We start from the raw sequence: 15,476 nt of genomic DNA, 5'->3' as shown, positions 1-15,476 counted from the left end.
GTGGGTAACCAGCCATGGCTAACGAGTCCCTCCTGCCCGAAGCTTACTGATTAAGGCGCCAGTCATTCGCCTTTGCCCCTTCCCCTAATAAAGAGAACAGTTCCGCCGGACTTAATATCTGAGCCACACGTGAAGGCCAGGAGTTGGACTGGTTGTCAGAGGCTTTCATATTTACGCTGTATTATATTCACGTTTCTTTTTTTTCCCCACACTCCACGTTAAAAAAAATTACAACAAGAGTTAGCAATGACAATATATATGCTCCGGAAGTTAAATGTCTGGGCGAGCGAAACCTGCTTTTGTGGAGTATTACCAGAGAATGCTGACCATGTCTTTCAATGGTGCATAATAAATCAAGAGACCCGAACTCTGGCCCCCAAATCCTCCCAAAGACTATTCAGAGAACTTCCTGATCTCGAAACCAATGCGCGGTTCATTTCAGATATAGGATTTGTATTAATGAATCTGAACATGTAAAATAAGAACAAAGAAGAAGAAAAAGAACAGTTGTATATGTACACAAATAGTGTGATCAGAGGCAGTTTTTTAAAATGTTGAAATACAGCTTCTGGCACCCATAAGACTCCTGTAAAAGTACAGACTAGAACATCTCTTTGCTTGGAGTTTTGTCCTCTGGAGCTGAATCAGCGTCTGCGCTAATTGGTTAGCTGGTGGTATTATAAAGTGGTTCTTGAAATATTAAAATTTTCTTTTATAAATTGCGCAATAAAATTTTAGTGCTGAGCTGTTTTACATTGAGTGCATACAATATGGAATTACGATTCTGATGAAAATAGGCTAATCTACCACACGCGTCTTAAGGGTTAAGGAATCTTAATAAGTGTGTTACTTTTAATCGTTTCACTAGAAATAGTTTCACCTTTCAGCAAAGGAAAATGACAAAACCTGTTTTCTTTTGCTTGCTTGTAGAAATGGAAGAGCCTTATTTAGAAAGGTTTAACATGCATTTACATTTCATATGCTAATAGCCAATTGCAATAACAGTCTTAAAAAAAGTGAAATCTGTCTTCCACTCTTTATTAGAAATATTGGTAACAAAGTCACAATCAATGTCTTTCCTTGAGATGTAATATTCTTCTCATTGGCCTTGCCCAAGCTAAGCTAAAGGGTTCATTTGATTATTTTGATCATATATCGGAACCAGCTATGGTAAACACCCCTAACTTTAATATATTTGATCATCATTATATGCTCATTAATATTATTTGAAATTTTATGCAGCTTTGTGCAAACTTTCCTGTTTAGAGTTTATGGTTGGGATATTTTTTATAAAAAAAAAATAAAACAACAACAACAACTATTTTTCTCAATCAAAGCTCCATCAACTGTTACACTTATAATCTTGTTTCAAGCCTACTTAACACTTAGAGATTGTGTCTTGAATTAAGTGTATAGATGTATAACAAATAAGCATAATTTTCGTTAACAGAAAACATTTTATACTGACACAGTTTCAATAATTTATATAGATATTATTTTAACTCTTTGTCTCCTAATCGACGATACAAACGTTAATTTGACCTCATTAAAATATATTAATGTTTTATTTTATAAACTTGACTTTGTGTTATATAAAAGAGAATGCATTTCCCATTGATGCTATACCGAATACATTTTCTGATAACAAACAAGAGAGATATTGAAGCTTAATCATAACTGGGTAGTGAAATAGTAATTAGCAAAATGAAGAATTCCTTCGAAACGTGGACAAATAATAACGGAGAGAAAGTGTCAAATATTTGCATTTTTATATGTATATTTATATACTGTGGGCACACCTGATTTCTGTCGGTGTCGGCGGGCCGCATGAAACACTACGGCGGGCCGCACGTGATTCAAGCAACCCATTTACTGTCAAGCTCTAAGGGCACACCACAGAGAAAGCAAAGAGTGGATAAATTAATATTTAAAATACCATTTGGTGTACACTATGAACTTTGCTGATAATCGGTGTTTTATTTTTAAACATCTGTGATACATTTTGAGCACGACAAAATCAAATTATTGTTTTAAACTTTTTCTTTTGAAGTTCATTTGTTTCGCGTTATTTAGATACCTACAATTACACAGAATATCAATTTAGCATCCTTGACTTAGTTTGGTTTATTTTGACAATGCTTTTTAAATAAAATCATGTTAGTTAAGACGAATGTCTTTAATTGAGCAAATAATAATAATAATAATAATAATCTTTATTATCCGTAAGGAAATTTGTCTTACAATTTGTGCATTACACCAAACAAAAAACAAAAAACTATAAGAAACCAAAGTGTACATTCACACCAGACTCACTCATAATTTACATGTGACAAAGTTAATACCAGATTGTTCTTATTTAATGATTTGATTGCCAGGGGAACAAAAGAGTGTTTGTGTCTGTTTGTCTTTGCTATCGGTGTCTTGTATCTCCTTTGTGATGGTAAAATCACAAAATCCTGCTGTAGACATCTTTAAAAAAAATGACCTTCTAGGAAGAGGACAAACAATTTTCTCTATATCCACGTTTCCCCTACAATGTATTGTGTGTCAGACAGTTTGAGAAGCATGGTAATGACTGGGGGGGGGGGGGGAATACAAATACGTAGTTATTAAAGACAAATCAAGATGATGAAGGAATTAGGTCGTACGAAAAAAAAAAGCAGCAAAAAGGAAAAACAATACTGAGAATATTGATAGGATATAGTAGAAAAGATATAAGGAAAATCGGAGGCGAGATGGGATACTTCACTTTAAAGAGTTAAAAAAGCTATATTTAATACATTTTTAACAACAGCTAATTTAAAATGGATTCAATACATTTAATTTCTTCTAAAGATCAAATGATTTGAAGCACTATTTTTTAAGTTATAGTGTTATAGGAATAAAAAAAAATCAATTTAGTATCCGTAATTACCCTTCGTTAATGTCAGAAGACTATACAAAAGAAAAACAAAATATGATTTTGAGTATCAAGGAAAGAAAACAAACATTTTAAAACAAAACAAAAAAAAAATATTACCCGGTTATTATAAAAATAATTATGTCAAGTAGACAGTAAAACAAGTGACTTGTAATCCACAACGTGAATTTAAGCCTCGTTTCCATTTCGCCAAATTTTGTATAATACCGACGTATGAAAAAAAAATCCATCACTAACGCTCATTTCACCCAGCAAACTGATATTACTACTTTCCCCTCTAACATAACTACAGTTTCATCATCTAACTATGTCTAGATACATGACGTGTATGTCGTTGTCATCCTCTTTTTTGAAGTAACGTCTGAATTTTATATGATAAGAAGATAAGATATCGTGCAATGTACAAATAAAAAAAAAAGTATTAATGTTTTGAAAAAAGTAAAATAGAATCTAAATTAATCGCACATGCTTTAAATAGTATTTCTTAAAACGTATAATACGCGGCTGCTTATGTAATTTATTTTTTTAAATATATACTATACATTATTGCTATTTTACTAACCATTATATATAATAACCACAAGAATCGCAACAAAAAAATAAAGCAAAAGTTGATAACTTCTTAAACTTTCTCCCACTTTACTATCAGCATCTGTAAAAGAAAAGGTAAAAAAAAAATATTGTTTATTGTATACATCGTAAAACTGCACTAACTATAAAGATAGTTAAATTTGTTTCAAATGATATAGAGGTGATGTCAAATCTGATGAGATCTACCAATGCGTAAAAGAAAAAAAAAACTTTACTAATATTTAAAATTAAAAAAAAAAGTCCCATTGATAATAGACTAGATCAAATAAAAACTACTAGAAATTGTACTTCTAAAAAATGTAAACTGTATTTTGACACTGAAATATTTAAAGATACAGGCATTTATTTCCATCTTAAGAATTTACCTTCTGCTGAGAGTGTAAAGGATATTTTGTTCTCATTACAAACAAAATATGTAAAAGTATAGTGATTAGATTGGCCTGGATGGTGATTGTACGATGTACAAGTTATGTTAGATGATACAATATGCCCATCTTTCGAAATGGAAACATCACAAGGAGTCGGTGTATTATGACAGCAGAAGGTAATCTGGCCTTCCTCATGTGTAGAGACTTTGAAGGTTTTGACGTCTGGAGTTATTTGTAAATCGTTGACCTGAAGCGTGATATCGGAAGACTCTGTGAAAAGTAAAACGATATAATTTGTTTCAAGTCTATATGTTACAATTATTCCTTGACTGATTAATTCGGTCAATTATAGATAGATAGATTGAAACATTCATTAATTGTTGTTATTGAGCGTTATCTATGTAGGAAATAAAATTTTCATGATACACTGTAAGACATTGCGACAGGCAAGGCACGTAAAGTTCGTGGGATAACTCTATCCACAGAAATAAAAGAGTGATCTTTCCTTTACTTCTTCTTCTCATCCAAAATCTTGAGCGAAGAAGGGAATTATATATAGAGAGATTCATAGGACCCACACTTTCATAGAACCCGCTCTAATTCAATGTGTATACATTATTAAATTAAACCATTGTATAAACTAAAAGAGATTTCCAGCGCCCTCCTATCATTTTATAACTTAAAAGAGATTTTCAGTGCCCTCCTGTCGATTTACCAGGAGCTCCTGGAAATCTCCCGAAATCGCAAAATATACAAAAAAAAGTACTTAAAATATACTGGAATATATAGACAAAAATTGTCATTTTGGGTTGTCATTCAATCTTACGCGCGGCATTCTGCATCACATGGTGAAAGAAGCTTTTCGTGCCTCAAACTAATGAAGAATTACTTGATGTCAACAATTCTCAAAGATAGATTGAAATATTTAGTAATTCTTGTTATTGAGCTTGATCTATGTAGGAAACAGAATTATTATGATATACTCTATGATTTTGCTACACGCTAATTTTGTAAAGTAATTCTGTACGTAGTTAAGAATTGATAAAATGCATAGACGAATTTACTTTCTAATACAAACTCTTAAATTTCACTTTCTGTCCGCTTCCCTACCCAAACTTGGCCCGCGAAATCCGTTTTGCAAAAGGCCCCACAATGGTTAAGTACGGCCCTTCTATTTACATATATATACATTGTAGATTACTTAATCTCTTTCCGTGACTTCTTGGTCACAATGGTATAGTCCGGCGCTGATGTTTTATGTTTGTAAAATGTTTTTTTTCTAAAATGTTTTACATTTTTCGAATGTTCCGTCAGAGTTAAAGATAGTTTACTTTCTAGTCCAAACCTTCCACAGAACAAAGAAGGATGGAAGCGTGCAGGGTTTGATAAATTTAAACGACAGTCCAGCGCTCAGGCAGCCATCCGTAGTGTGAACACTACTCTTGTGTTTTCTCGTGGACTATCCGCAGAAATAAGAGAGTAATCTTTCCATTACTTCTTGTTTAAACTTTTGAGAGAAGAAGAGAATTATATATATATATATGTAAATGCAAACGACAATCCCCAAATTCCAAGAGCACAGTTACGAAAAGTTTTGATGTTAAACCCCCCTTTGAAATTTACGATAAAACCGGCATAAAAAAAAGCAATTACACACTCAAAATTCTACGAGCGTAGACAAAGAAGTTTTGAGTTTAATTCCCCCTTCAGCTGGGTTTGAAGCTAAAAAAAAAAACATCTTCAATATTAAAAAAAAAGCAAATTACACACTGTAAAATCTTTGAGCGTAACTTAAAGGGGTTTTGTGTTTAAACCCCCATTCAGAGGGGTTGATGCTAAAAAATACCTCTTCAATAAAAAGAAAAAAGCAAATTACACACTAAAATTCTTAGAGCGTAGACAATCCAATAGGGGGTTTTGGGTTTGAACCCCCTTCGTCTAGATGGCATTTTTAAAATGTAAAAACCAAATCAAGATGGTTTTGAGTTTAAAATCCCCCTACAGAGAAAAAATAAAATCCTGGCTACGCCATATATATATATATATATATATTATATATATATATATAGTTATTATTGTTGCATATATTTTTATTACTCAAGTAACTGCATAGAATGTGACGGGCCTTCCAAAGGATTGTTCTGGAATCCCGACTTTGTTTTCGCCATCTACTTTCCTTCACATGAGCTATAAAGTTAAAAATCTTCATTTGTGAGGGAACGTATTTAACTTACTAGTAGAGTTTTTTAACAGAAATATGTTTTCTTAAATTGTAAAACAATATAATCTAAATGGCTTACCATACATTTTTGGTAGATGCCTAGAAATACTTGATATATCTGCATGCTGATCATGTACCACAGTGAGTATTGCCTCATTTTGACTTAAATTCACACCAGCAGTTGTGTTTAAGATAAAGAGGTAAATATCAGGGTCTAACTGCTCACAATAGCAATTATCTGTTGTGTATCCTTTACACTCGAAAAAGGCCAGAGAACAAAACTATACAAGAAATATATTTTTAGTTATAGCCAAATCATACGATTTCCACCTAAAAACATTATAAATTAGAAATTTATGTTTTAAGTATTATTATTAGTGTTATTATAGTACTGTTCGAATTTTTTAAATTAAATATAAATTTTATATATTATTATATTAAGCATGGACGTAGCCAGGGTTGGGAGTTTGGGGTTCAACCCCCCCCCCCCATGAAATCCCCCCTCAGGGGAAAGGTCGGAATTTAGTGACTGATTTTTAGGGGCCCCCGAAAGGGGAAAAGACGCTATTATTTTTGTGCGAAATGTCTGTCCGTCTGTCCGTCCGTCCCGTTTAGATCTCGTAAACTAGAAAAGATATTAAAAATCCGACATCAAAATATTTTAGACCATTCAAAGTTCTGATGCAACGGCTACTTTTTTTTCTGAAAGCGAAAAATCTAATTTTTAAAATCAGTTATGCAAGCAGTTTTTTAAAGAGAAAAGCTAATTAGTATGCATTATAAGTTAGACCTAAATTAAAACAAATAGTAATCTTCTAAACTTCATTTTCGTAAACTTTTTTTTATTGTGATTTTATTTTTTTTTTTTTTTTTTTTTGAGCATTCGAATAAGAGATTGAGCCTTTTCAAAATTATCACATCAATTATAAGACTTCAGTTACGCCAGGAGAGGCGCGGTAGCTGAGCTATAAAGTGCTTGGCTTCTGAACCGGGGGCCCCGGGTTCGAATCCTGGTGAAGACTGGGATTTTCAACTTCGGAATCCTGAGTCCACCCAGCTCCAATGGGTACCTGATATTAGTTGGGGAAAAGTAAAGGCGGTTGGTCGTTGTGCTGGCTACATGGAAACCCTCGTTAACCGTAGGCCACAAAAACAGATGAACTTTAAATTATCTGCCCTATAGACCACAAGGTCTGAAAGGGGAACTAGTTAGGCCAGGTTCACATCTAACTTTGCATTCACTTACACCTATCATTTGATCTGCTGTACCGTTGGGGCACTACACAAGATCTGTCAACCATCTTTCTCCATTCTTATCTCTCATTTGTCTTTGATATAATTTCATTTAGATGTTCTTTCTGAAAATATTGAAGCCTGCCTGGGTGGACCACTTCTGGGGCCGATTTTGAGTTTGTGTTTCCACACAAACTGTCTTTGTAATCTTGTTTGTTTTCATTTTGTTTATTTTAGGTGAGATTTTAATACTAAACAATCTTTAAAACTCTCTACTAGGAAATTTTGAGTTTAAAACCCCTTACGAGAGGGTTTTAAGTTTAAAATCTTCTACCAGCGTGGTTTGAGTTTTAAACCCCCTCTTCTATTAACAACAAAAAAAAAAGCAAACGACAAAGAAGATTTTGATTTTGAAACCCCTCCAAAATTTACGATAAACCCACTCTTAAATATAAAAAAAAGAAATTACGCACTCGAAATGTTATGAGCGTAGCTAATGGATTTGTAATTATTCCCCCCCACACACACACACACTTTCAGTGGGGTTTGAAGCTAAAATATACCTCTTTAATATTAAAAACAAAGCAAATTATACACTCAAATTCAATGAGTGTAGTCAAAGGGAATATTGAGTTTAAAACCCCCATCAGCGGGGTTCGAAGCTAAAAAATACCTCTTAAATATAAAAAAAATTACGCACACAAAATGCTATGAGCGAAGCGAATCCCATAAGGGGTTTTTATTTTGAATTTCCATTCAGATGGTTTTGATGCGAAAAAATACTTTTAAATATAAAAAAAAAAGAGAATTACACACTAAGATTCTATGAGCGTAGTCAGGACCATGGGGGAGGGTGGGTTGAGATTAAACCTTCCTTTTTCAAATGGCTTTCTTTTAAATTTTAAAACCCCTCCAGATGATTTTGAGTTTAATATTCCCCTACAGAACATTTTGAGATTGAAAGCCTCTCTCTTCAATATTATTCTAAAGCAAACTACAGTCACCAAATTCTTTGAACGTAGCTAAATGGGGTTTTGAATTTTTAGTATAAAACCCCACAACAGATGCTTTTGACGAAAAAAATTCCGTTTTCGATATAAAATCTAAAGCAAAATAGTCAATAGAATTTTAAGTTTAAAACCCCCAACAGATGGTTTTGATGATAAAAACTTTCGTTTTCTATGTAAACTACAGCGTAGTCAGGAGAGGTTACAAATTTCTACCAGTGACAGGGCTTCCTTAATAAAGTGCAGGAATAGTCATCTGCAGAAATTGAAAGAACACTAAATGTGGCTCAACAAAGATGGCTAAGACGGATTTTAGGATTCAGTTATAGAGATCGGGTCTAAATCAAGGAAATCCCATGCCGAACCTGGAGTCGGCCCCTTAGTAAGGTTGTGACAGAGCATCAAATGAGGTTTGCGGGACATGTTCTCCCACTAAATGAATTACGAATAATAATAGTTGCGATGACATCCTAGTACAACTTGGCACCACACATTCATGGAGGTCCTCGGAGCAGGTGGGAAGAGGCTTCAGACATTGCTAGTAAAAGATTTTCCATTTTTGTGGAAACAGCTTGCCGCCCAATGTGCCGGTAGGGTCTGTCAGTAAGAAAAGCACATAAGTTTTTGAAATAAAACTTTTAACATCAAGATACCTCAGAATATGCATTTTATTGGCTTTCAATATCAGAAATAGTGCTTGGCGACTGGGCTACGTCCCGCGCTGGGGGAGCTCTTAGCGATCCCCCAGATCTCCTTGCTGGTGAGGGCGGGAAGTCTACAACTTTTCCCCTAACTCCAGGAAGAACCTATAATAGGGCACAATAATCGTCTTCCGAAAGAATGAAGGGTCAGAATGTAATAGAGATTAATTATGTACACACACACACATTCATCCATATATATATATATATATCATATATATATATATATCATATATATATATATATATATATTTATTTAACTTCGCCCTCCCCGAAAAAATCCCTGGCTACGCCCATGATATTAAGTGTCACTAGTTCGGGTCTGTGGTTCAGTGCAACTACTGGCACGAGTTGCACAGGGGCCCTTTCAAAACTTAAAATAATGTTACAAATCTAAAGTGACAGGTAGAGGTCAACGTGTGACCCCCGGCGAGATGACACTGCAGCGGATGTACTCTATCATCTACATGTATAAACAAAGACAGGATGCGACGTTTCCTCACGTGTTGTTCCAGAAGATACTAGCAGTGTTTTTGCAATATTGAAGAAACGATTAGGGACTCTCTATAACCTGAGAGTTAATGTGAAAAGTCAGTCGTCGGTAGAGTCGTTATTGTTGTCGACTGTGCGAGACAGTAGAAGAGAGACGTGTACGACTCGATGCAAGTTAACTAGTGTAGAGTTAACTGGGGTGGACTACAGTCGTTAAAGTCTATACAGAGAACCACAGTGGACTTGAGCCGTTACAGTCGATGTAAGACGTGTACGGATCTGATTCGGTAGAGTTGAGTACAACTCGGAACAGCTGAGTACAGCGGAATACAACTCGATGCAAGTTGAGAAGAGATGAATTGCAACGAAGTATAGGTAGCTGTAAACCACCAGATATTGTACAGCCTTGTACGCTACATGTTACAGTGAATAATTGCTAGATTAATAGTCAATAAAGTCATATGAAGCTGAAAGTTGAGTAGTCAAGTTCCTTGCAGTGTTTGTATTTCTTTGCCTACTAGTACATTTAGCCAGAAGATTCAGAAATACGTAACAATAATATAGAAGGATAAAGAAATAACCCTTGGCATCAAAATCAGACCCAACTCAAGCAGGGTTGTGTTTACAGAGTGACAAAAGGCAGCACAAAAAACCTCCTCCCAGACACCTCCTCCCCCCACTGGTCCACAAATAAGATTGGACTATAACTCTCTGAGCATGCTAAAAGCATGAATGTAGCGCTATAAAAAAGGTAAAATTTATCACAATCCAAGAGATTAGAAACAGGGCTATGCAGCGATTGGATCTCATCATGACCTGCTAACTATCGTAAAAAAAAACGCAAGCTAAAAATCTGTGGACGTATTACAAGGCTCGCAAAGACCTTGCTTCAGGGAACAGTACCAGGAAAAAGTAGAAGAGGCAAATAAAGAAAGAGATGGGAAGAAAACATAAAAGAATGCCACTTAAAGAGGTTCTAACTAAAGCAAATGACAGAGAGGAATGGAGGAAGATGGTAGACAAATCTTGCTTTATAACGCGAAGGTCCAACAGACTAAAGGATAGGTAAAAGGTAAAGCTAAAAAAAAAGCGAATAAAGCCAAACTGGTTTATTCTAGTCAAGCAAGGTGCCATATGTTTGCACTGATTATTTATTTTATTTAAAATAAAATTCTCTTAATTTATTTACTAAATATTTACGTTTTTAAGAAACGAAATTTATCTATAAAAGAAGCATAAATATACATAAAATCAATAAAGGATTCAAAACGTATAAGGGAGGGAAGTCGACTATTTTTCTAAAACCTTACCTTAACCCTACGTAAACCCTAAAACTATGTAAAAAAAATGCACACATGCACACACACTAGCACACAAGGTAAATAAAAAAACGTTATTTTAATTGTACTCACTGTTTCAAACGGATAACTTTTCTTTCTTGTCTCTAAGCTAAATATTTTCTTATGTTGGGCAGTAAATTTTCCTGTATCTATGAAACCTTGAAGTACAATTTTGTCTATAGGACATCGAAGTCCAGCAGCGCAACTAGTAACACAATCTTCTTGACTGAATGTGTTAAGTGTCAGCCCATTGTGGTCACTATTTGTTGAGGCTGGTTGGAAACAAAGTTTTAACATAATTTAACTTATATAATTAAAACATTTTTAAAAATGTAGCTCTTTGAAGATACATATCACATATTGTATTTAAAAAAATAATGTTCATTTTAAATTTCACTATATCAGAGCAATTATAATTTGTACATAATAAGTACACAGATCTATCATCACAATGCTTTCTTGTTATAAATAAATGAGTCTGAAAAGTTGCATTATGTATGTAATTAAATTTGTTCATGAAAAAAAAAATTGTGCGAATTTTCTTTCTAAGAATAAAGAGTAAAATGGTTGGTATACAAATTATTTTCCTCATATGATTTAAATTAAAATTATATCCATATAAAAGTTTACATTCAATCCTTACCTTGCAGAACTAGAAAAATAAGGACATGAAAACAAACAAAATAAACCTTTCTATCCTTCATGGCAGATACAAAATGAAATTTCTTATAAATATATTAAGCAATAACGATAGATATTAGTCTAGAAAAGTTTTGAGTAATACATGTGTCAATTTCAAGAAACAACTATTGATTTAATGCCATTCGATCTATAAGGACTTGTTCTATCTTGTAACACGAAAGTCATGTTCCGTTGATCGATTCTTGTTGTTATGAGACTGTTTGAATAGATACAACGTAACGTAAAAGTTATGGGAAAGAAATGAGGCGTTTACGTTATATCATAAACGCAGTAAGCATTGAAAAAAAAGTCATGGAACATTCGTCAGCCAAAGCCTTAACTTACATGTCTAACTAGTCCCAATTTCTAGTTTAAGAAAACAAGACGAATTTCAAATTTTCGTTTAACTAAACTCATATTTTTTTCTAGCCATGAGTCAATATTTGTTGTTGTTTGTATTTCTTTTTCATTTTCCAAAAGGTGAGCATTTAAGTGAATTACTGTTTATGATATACTGAAATATTGAAATTTAATATATTTTTAGTACCAACAATTATCATGATTCTTATATATTAAAATAAAAAGATTTCAAAATATTATTCTTGATAATTTATACATTGTACATAATGTATGTTTACAAAAATGTATATATGTATATATCATGAACGTAGCCAGGATTTTTTTTTCCGGAGTGGTTTAGGGGGGGGGATTTTTCTCCCCCTCCCCCAACAACGCGATATATATATATGTGTGTGTGTATATATATATATATATATATATATATATATATATTGCTATAAACCTGGTGGTAGCACAGATGGGGGTAGTAGTGTGAGTGTAGTCAGCCGACGCAAATCGCCCCAGGCCAGCGCTAGACGAGCGGTCAACCGTGACGAGTAACGACGGTCAGCCGAGACGAGTGTCAACACGGCGGTTCGGGAAGGATCGACGGCGGTCCGGGAAGGATCGACGTCGTGAACAGAGCTCAGGAGCGTCACGAGAGTTATAGTCATCTGACCACCTAGAAATGTCGAGCGGCGTTCTGTCCGGTTCGAGAAGGCCAGTAGGGACCCTATATAAGAGCGGAGGTGTCGCAGTCAAGACGGTCGAGAAAAGGGGCTCAATACAGCAAGGTTCAGAAAGGAGGTTCACGACAAGAGTTCAGAACACGGTCGACTACAGCACAGTTCAGCGGTGTGGTTCTGTACGGAGCATTACGACGGTTCAGTGCGGAGTACTATCAAGTACAGTTGAGACGAACGGCGTCTTGATCTTGGTCTGTGATCGAGTCCGACACAACGAGCCTAGTGTGTGAAGTCAGTCCTGAACTGTTGAACCCAGTGCAAGCCCGGAAGGAGACGGAGAGGCCAGTGCAAGAGTTGATACGGCGGTACGGCTATTAACAGGAGAGATATTTGTACAGTGTACGTTCTGCCAGTTGTACAGTATTGGCTGTTATTTATTCAACTATTAAAGTGTTACGTTACTTTGGAGCCCTGAGTTGTCAAGTTCTTTAAGTTGGTGGTGTATGGTGCAATTTGCAGAGAGCCTGGATAGTGAGATTCGTAACAATATATATAATTAATCTTTATTACATTCTGACTCTTCATTCTTTCTAAAGACGTTTATTATATCCTAGAAAAGTTTCTTCCTGGAGTTAGTGGAAAATTTGTAGACTTCCCACTCTTGAAAGTAATGGGGTCTGGGGGAGCGCTGTGAGCTCCCCCAGCGCGGAGCTAAGCCTCGCCGCCAAGCACTATTTCCGGTATTGAAAGACTAAAAAATGCATATTCCGAGGTATCTGATATTATCCCTGGTCTATCAGACCATGAGATCATAAAAATACACAGTCAGATAAAAGCATTAGCCAATACTAAACCCAAAAGAAAAATTTTACTCTGGAATAAATGTAACCTAACACAACTACACCAAGCTGCATTAAACTTCAACAAACATTCTTATTAGAAAAAGACATTAAACAACCAGTCGATGACCTCTGGAATTTCATTAAAAACCATCTTAAAAGCATTATAGAAAATCATATACCAACTAAATGCAAACCAAACAAAATAAATAAATGCTGGTTTAATAATAGACTAAAGAAGCTTTGTAAACAGAACGAACACCTATATAGAAAATTTAAAGAAACTAAGGCAGAAAGAGTTTACAAAAAGTATATAAAAATTAAACACTTAACCCAAAAAGTAAGCAGACAGCTGCAGAGTGAATACATAAACAATGTAATATCTAAAGATAACAAAAAAAAAAACTATGGTCATACATTAAGTCTAAGAAAATGGAAACAGCAGGCATAGTGCCATCAAAAGATGAACATAACATAATACAAAATGATAATGAAACTAAAGCTAATATCCTAAACAAATACTTTGCATCAGCATTCTCAGCCCCAGGAGACAAAGACATGTTACTGAATTTGAACCAAGTAGACAACATAGAAGATATAGTAGTACAATAAAATGGAATTTCATAAACTATTAGCCAACACCAAACCAAATAAAGCGTCTGGACCTGATGGTATTCCAGCTAGATTACTCAAAGAACTAAGCAATGAGCTAGCCCCAGTGTTCAAAATACTCTTTCAGGCTTCGGTTAACCAGGGCAGAGTACCAAAGGACTGGAAAGAAGCTAATTTCACCCCCCTATTTAAAAAAGGAGAAAAATCTGACCCAGGAAACTACAGACCGGTATTACTTACCAGCATCACATGTAAAATCCTAGAACACATAATATGTAGCAACATCATAAACTACTTAGACAAACATAATGTCCTCACACCATACCAATATGGCTTTAGGAAATATAGATCATGTGAAACACAACTAATAGGACTAATTGATAATTTTTCAAAAGGTTTAGATAATAGTGAACAAATAGATGCTATCTTACTAGATTTTTCTAAGGCTTTTGACAAAGTTCACCACCATAGTTTGCTTAAAAAATTAAATTATTTCGGCATTAATGGTCCATTGCATCAGTGGATTAAAGATTTTCTGATAGGGAGAGAACAAACTGTAATAATAAATGGCTCTAAATTCAGGTGTACCTCAAGGAACAGTCTTGGGTTCACTACTATTTTTAATTTACAAAATGATTTACCAAATCGCATTACTTCAGGAACAAAAGTCAGATTATTTGCAGACGATTGCATAATATATAGAACAATAAAAACAACACAATACACATATATTTTACAAAGAGAATTAGATGAATTACAGAAATGGGAATCAAATTGGAGCATGTCTTTCCACCCAGAAAAATGTCAGTTGTTAAGAGGAACAAAAAAACTAAAACAAATTAATTCCACTTATCTTATGTATGGCAAACCAGTAACACAGACTAAAAACGCAATAATATATATATATATATATTATAATAAATGAAAAACTGTCATGGAATCCACATATTGATGAAACTACAAAAAAATCAAACAAAGCATTAGGATTTATTAAAAGAAATTTCTATAAATCAAATAATAACATAAAACTAAAATGTTATTTAACCTTGGTTAGGCCAATAATAGAATATGCATCCTCCGTTTGGGACCCCTCAACTCAAGAAAACATTAAGAAACTAAAACAGAAACAAAATAGAGCAGTGAGATTCATAACAAACGAATATTTACATTTGACTAGAGTAACACCTTTATTAAAATCACTAAATTTAGAAAGCCTTCAGGACAGAAGACTCAAAAGTAAAGTAGCAATTATACATAAAACACTGAACCATAATCTTCAAATACAAAAACAAAATTTAATCAAATACTCTGAAAGACACAAAGATAAAGGCACATTCCTCGTTCCATATGCTAGGACAAATTTGTACAAATACTCCTTCTTCCCTAGTGCTATCAGAGCATGGAATGGGTTGCCTGAGCTAGCCAGGAAAACCAGTGACTTGGCAG

The 15,476-nt window shown here is 34.3% G+C and overlaps 2 protein-coding genes across 3 annotated transcripts in view; one reads left to right on the top strand and one right to left on the bottom strand.

Moving 5' to 3' along the window:
- Positions 1-2,099: 2,099 nt before the first annotated feature.
- LOC129923012 (uncharacterized) lies at positions 2,100-11,746 on the bottom strand. The gene is made up of 5 exons (XM_056011693.1): positions 11,517-11,746; positions 10,946-11,145; positions 6,180-6,381; positions 3,877-4,149; positions 2,100-3,572 (listed from the first exon to the last, which is right to left on the bottom strand). The coding sequence occupies exons 1-5, from the start codon at positions 11,575-11,577 to the stop codon at positions 3,478-3,480; spliced, it is 831 nt and encodes a 276-aa protein (XP_055867668.1). The 5' UTR covers positions 11,578-11,746; the 3' UTR covers positions 2,100-3,477.
- A 137-nt stretch (positions 11,747-11,883) lies between these two features.
- The window catches only part of LOC106051968 (uncharacterized), a 58,565-nt gene continuing 54,972 nt past the window's right edge, over positions 11,884-15,476 (top strand). For both annotated transcript variants that reach the window (XM_056011402.1, XM_056011401.1), the window contains exon 1: positions 11,884-12,034. In XM_056011402.1, coding sequence (XP_055867377.1) covers positions 11,986-12,034 — 49 coding nt within the window. In that variant the 5' untranslated portion in view covers positions 11,884-11,985. The remainder of the gene's footprint in view (positions 12,035-15,476) is intronic.

Source organism: Biomphalaria glabrata, chromosome 14 (genome assembly GCF_947242115.1).
Source record: "Biomphalaria glabrata chromosome 14, xgBioGlab47.1, whole genome shotgun sequence".
NCBI lineage: Eukaryota > Metazoa > Mollusca > Gastropoda > Planorbidae > Biomphalaria > Biomphalaria glabrata.
Note: the sequence above shows the minus strand (reverse complement) of the source record. Positions and strands in the feature narration are given on the sequence as shown.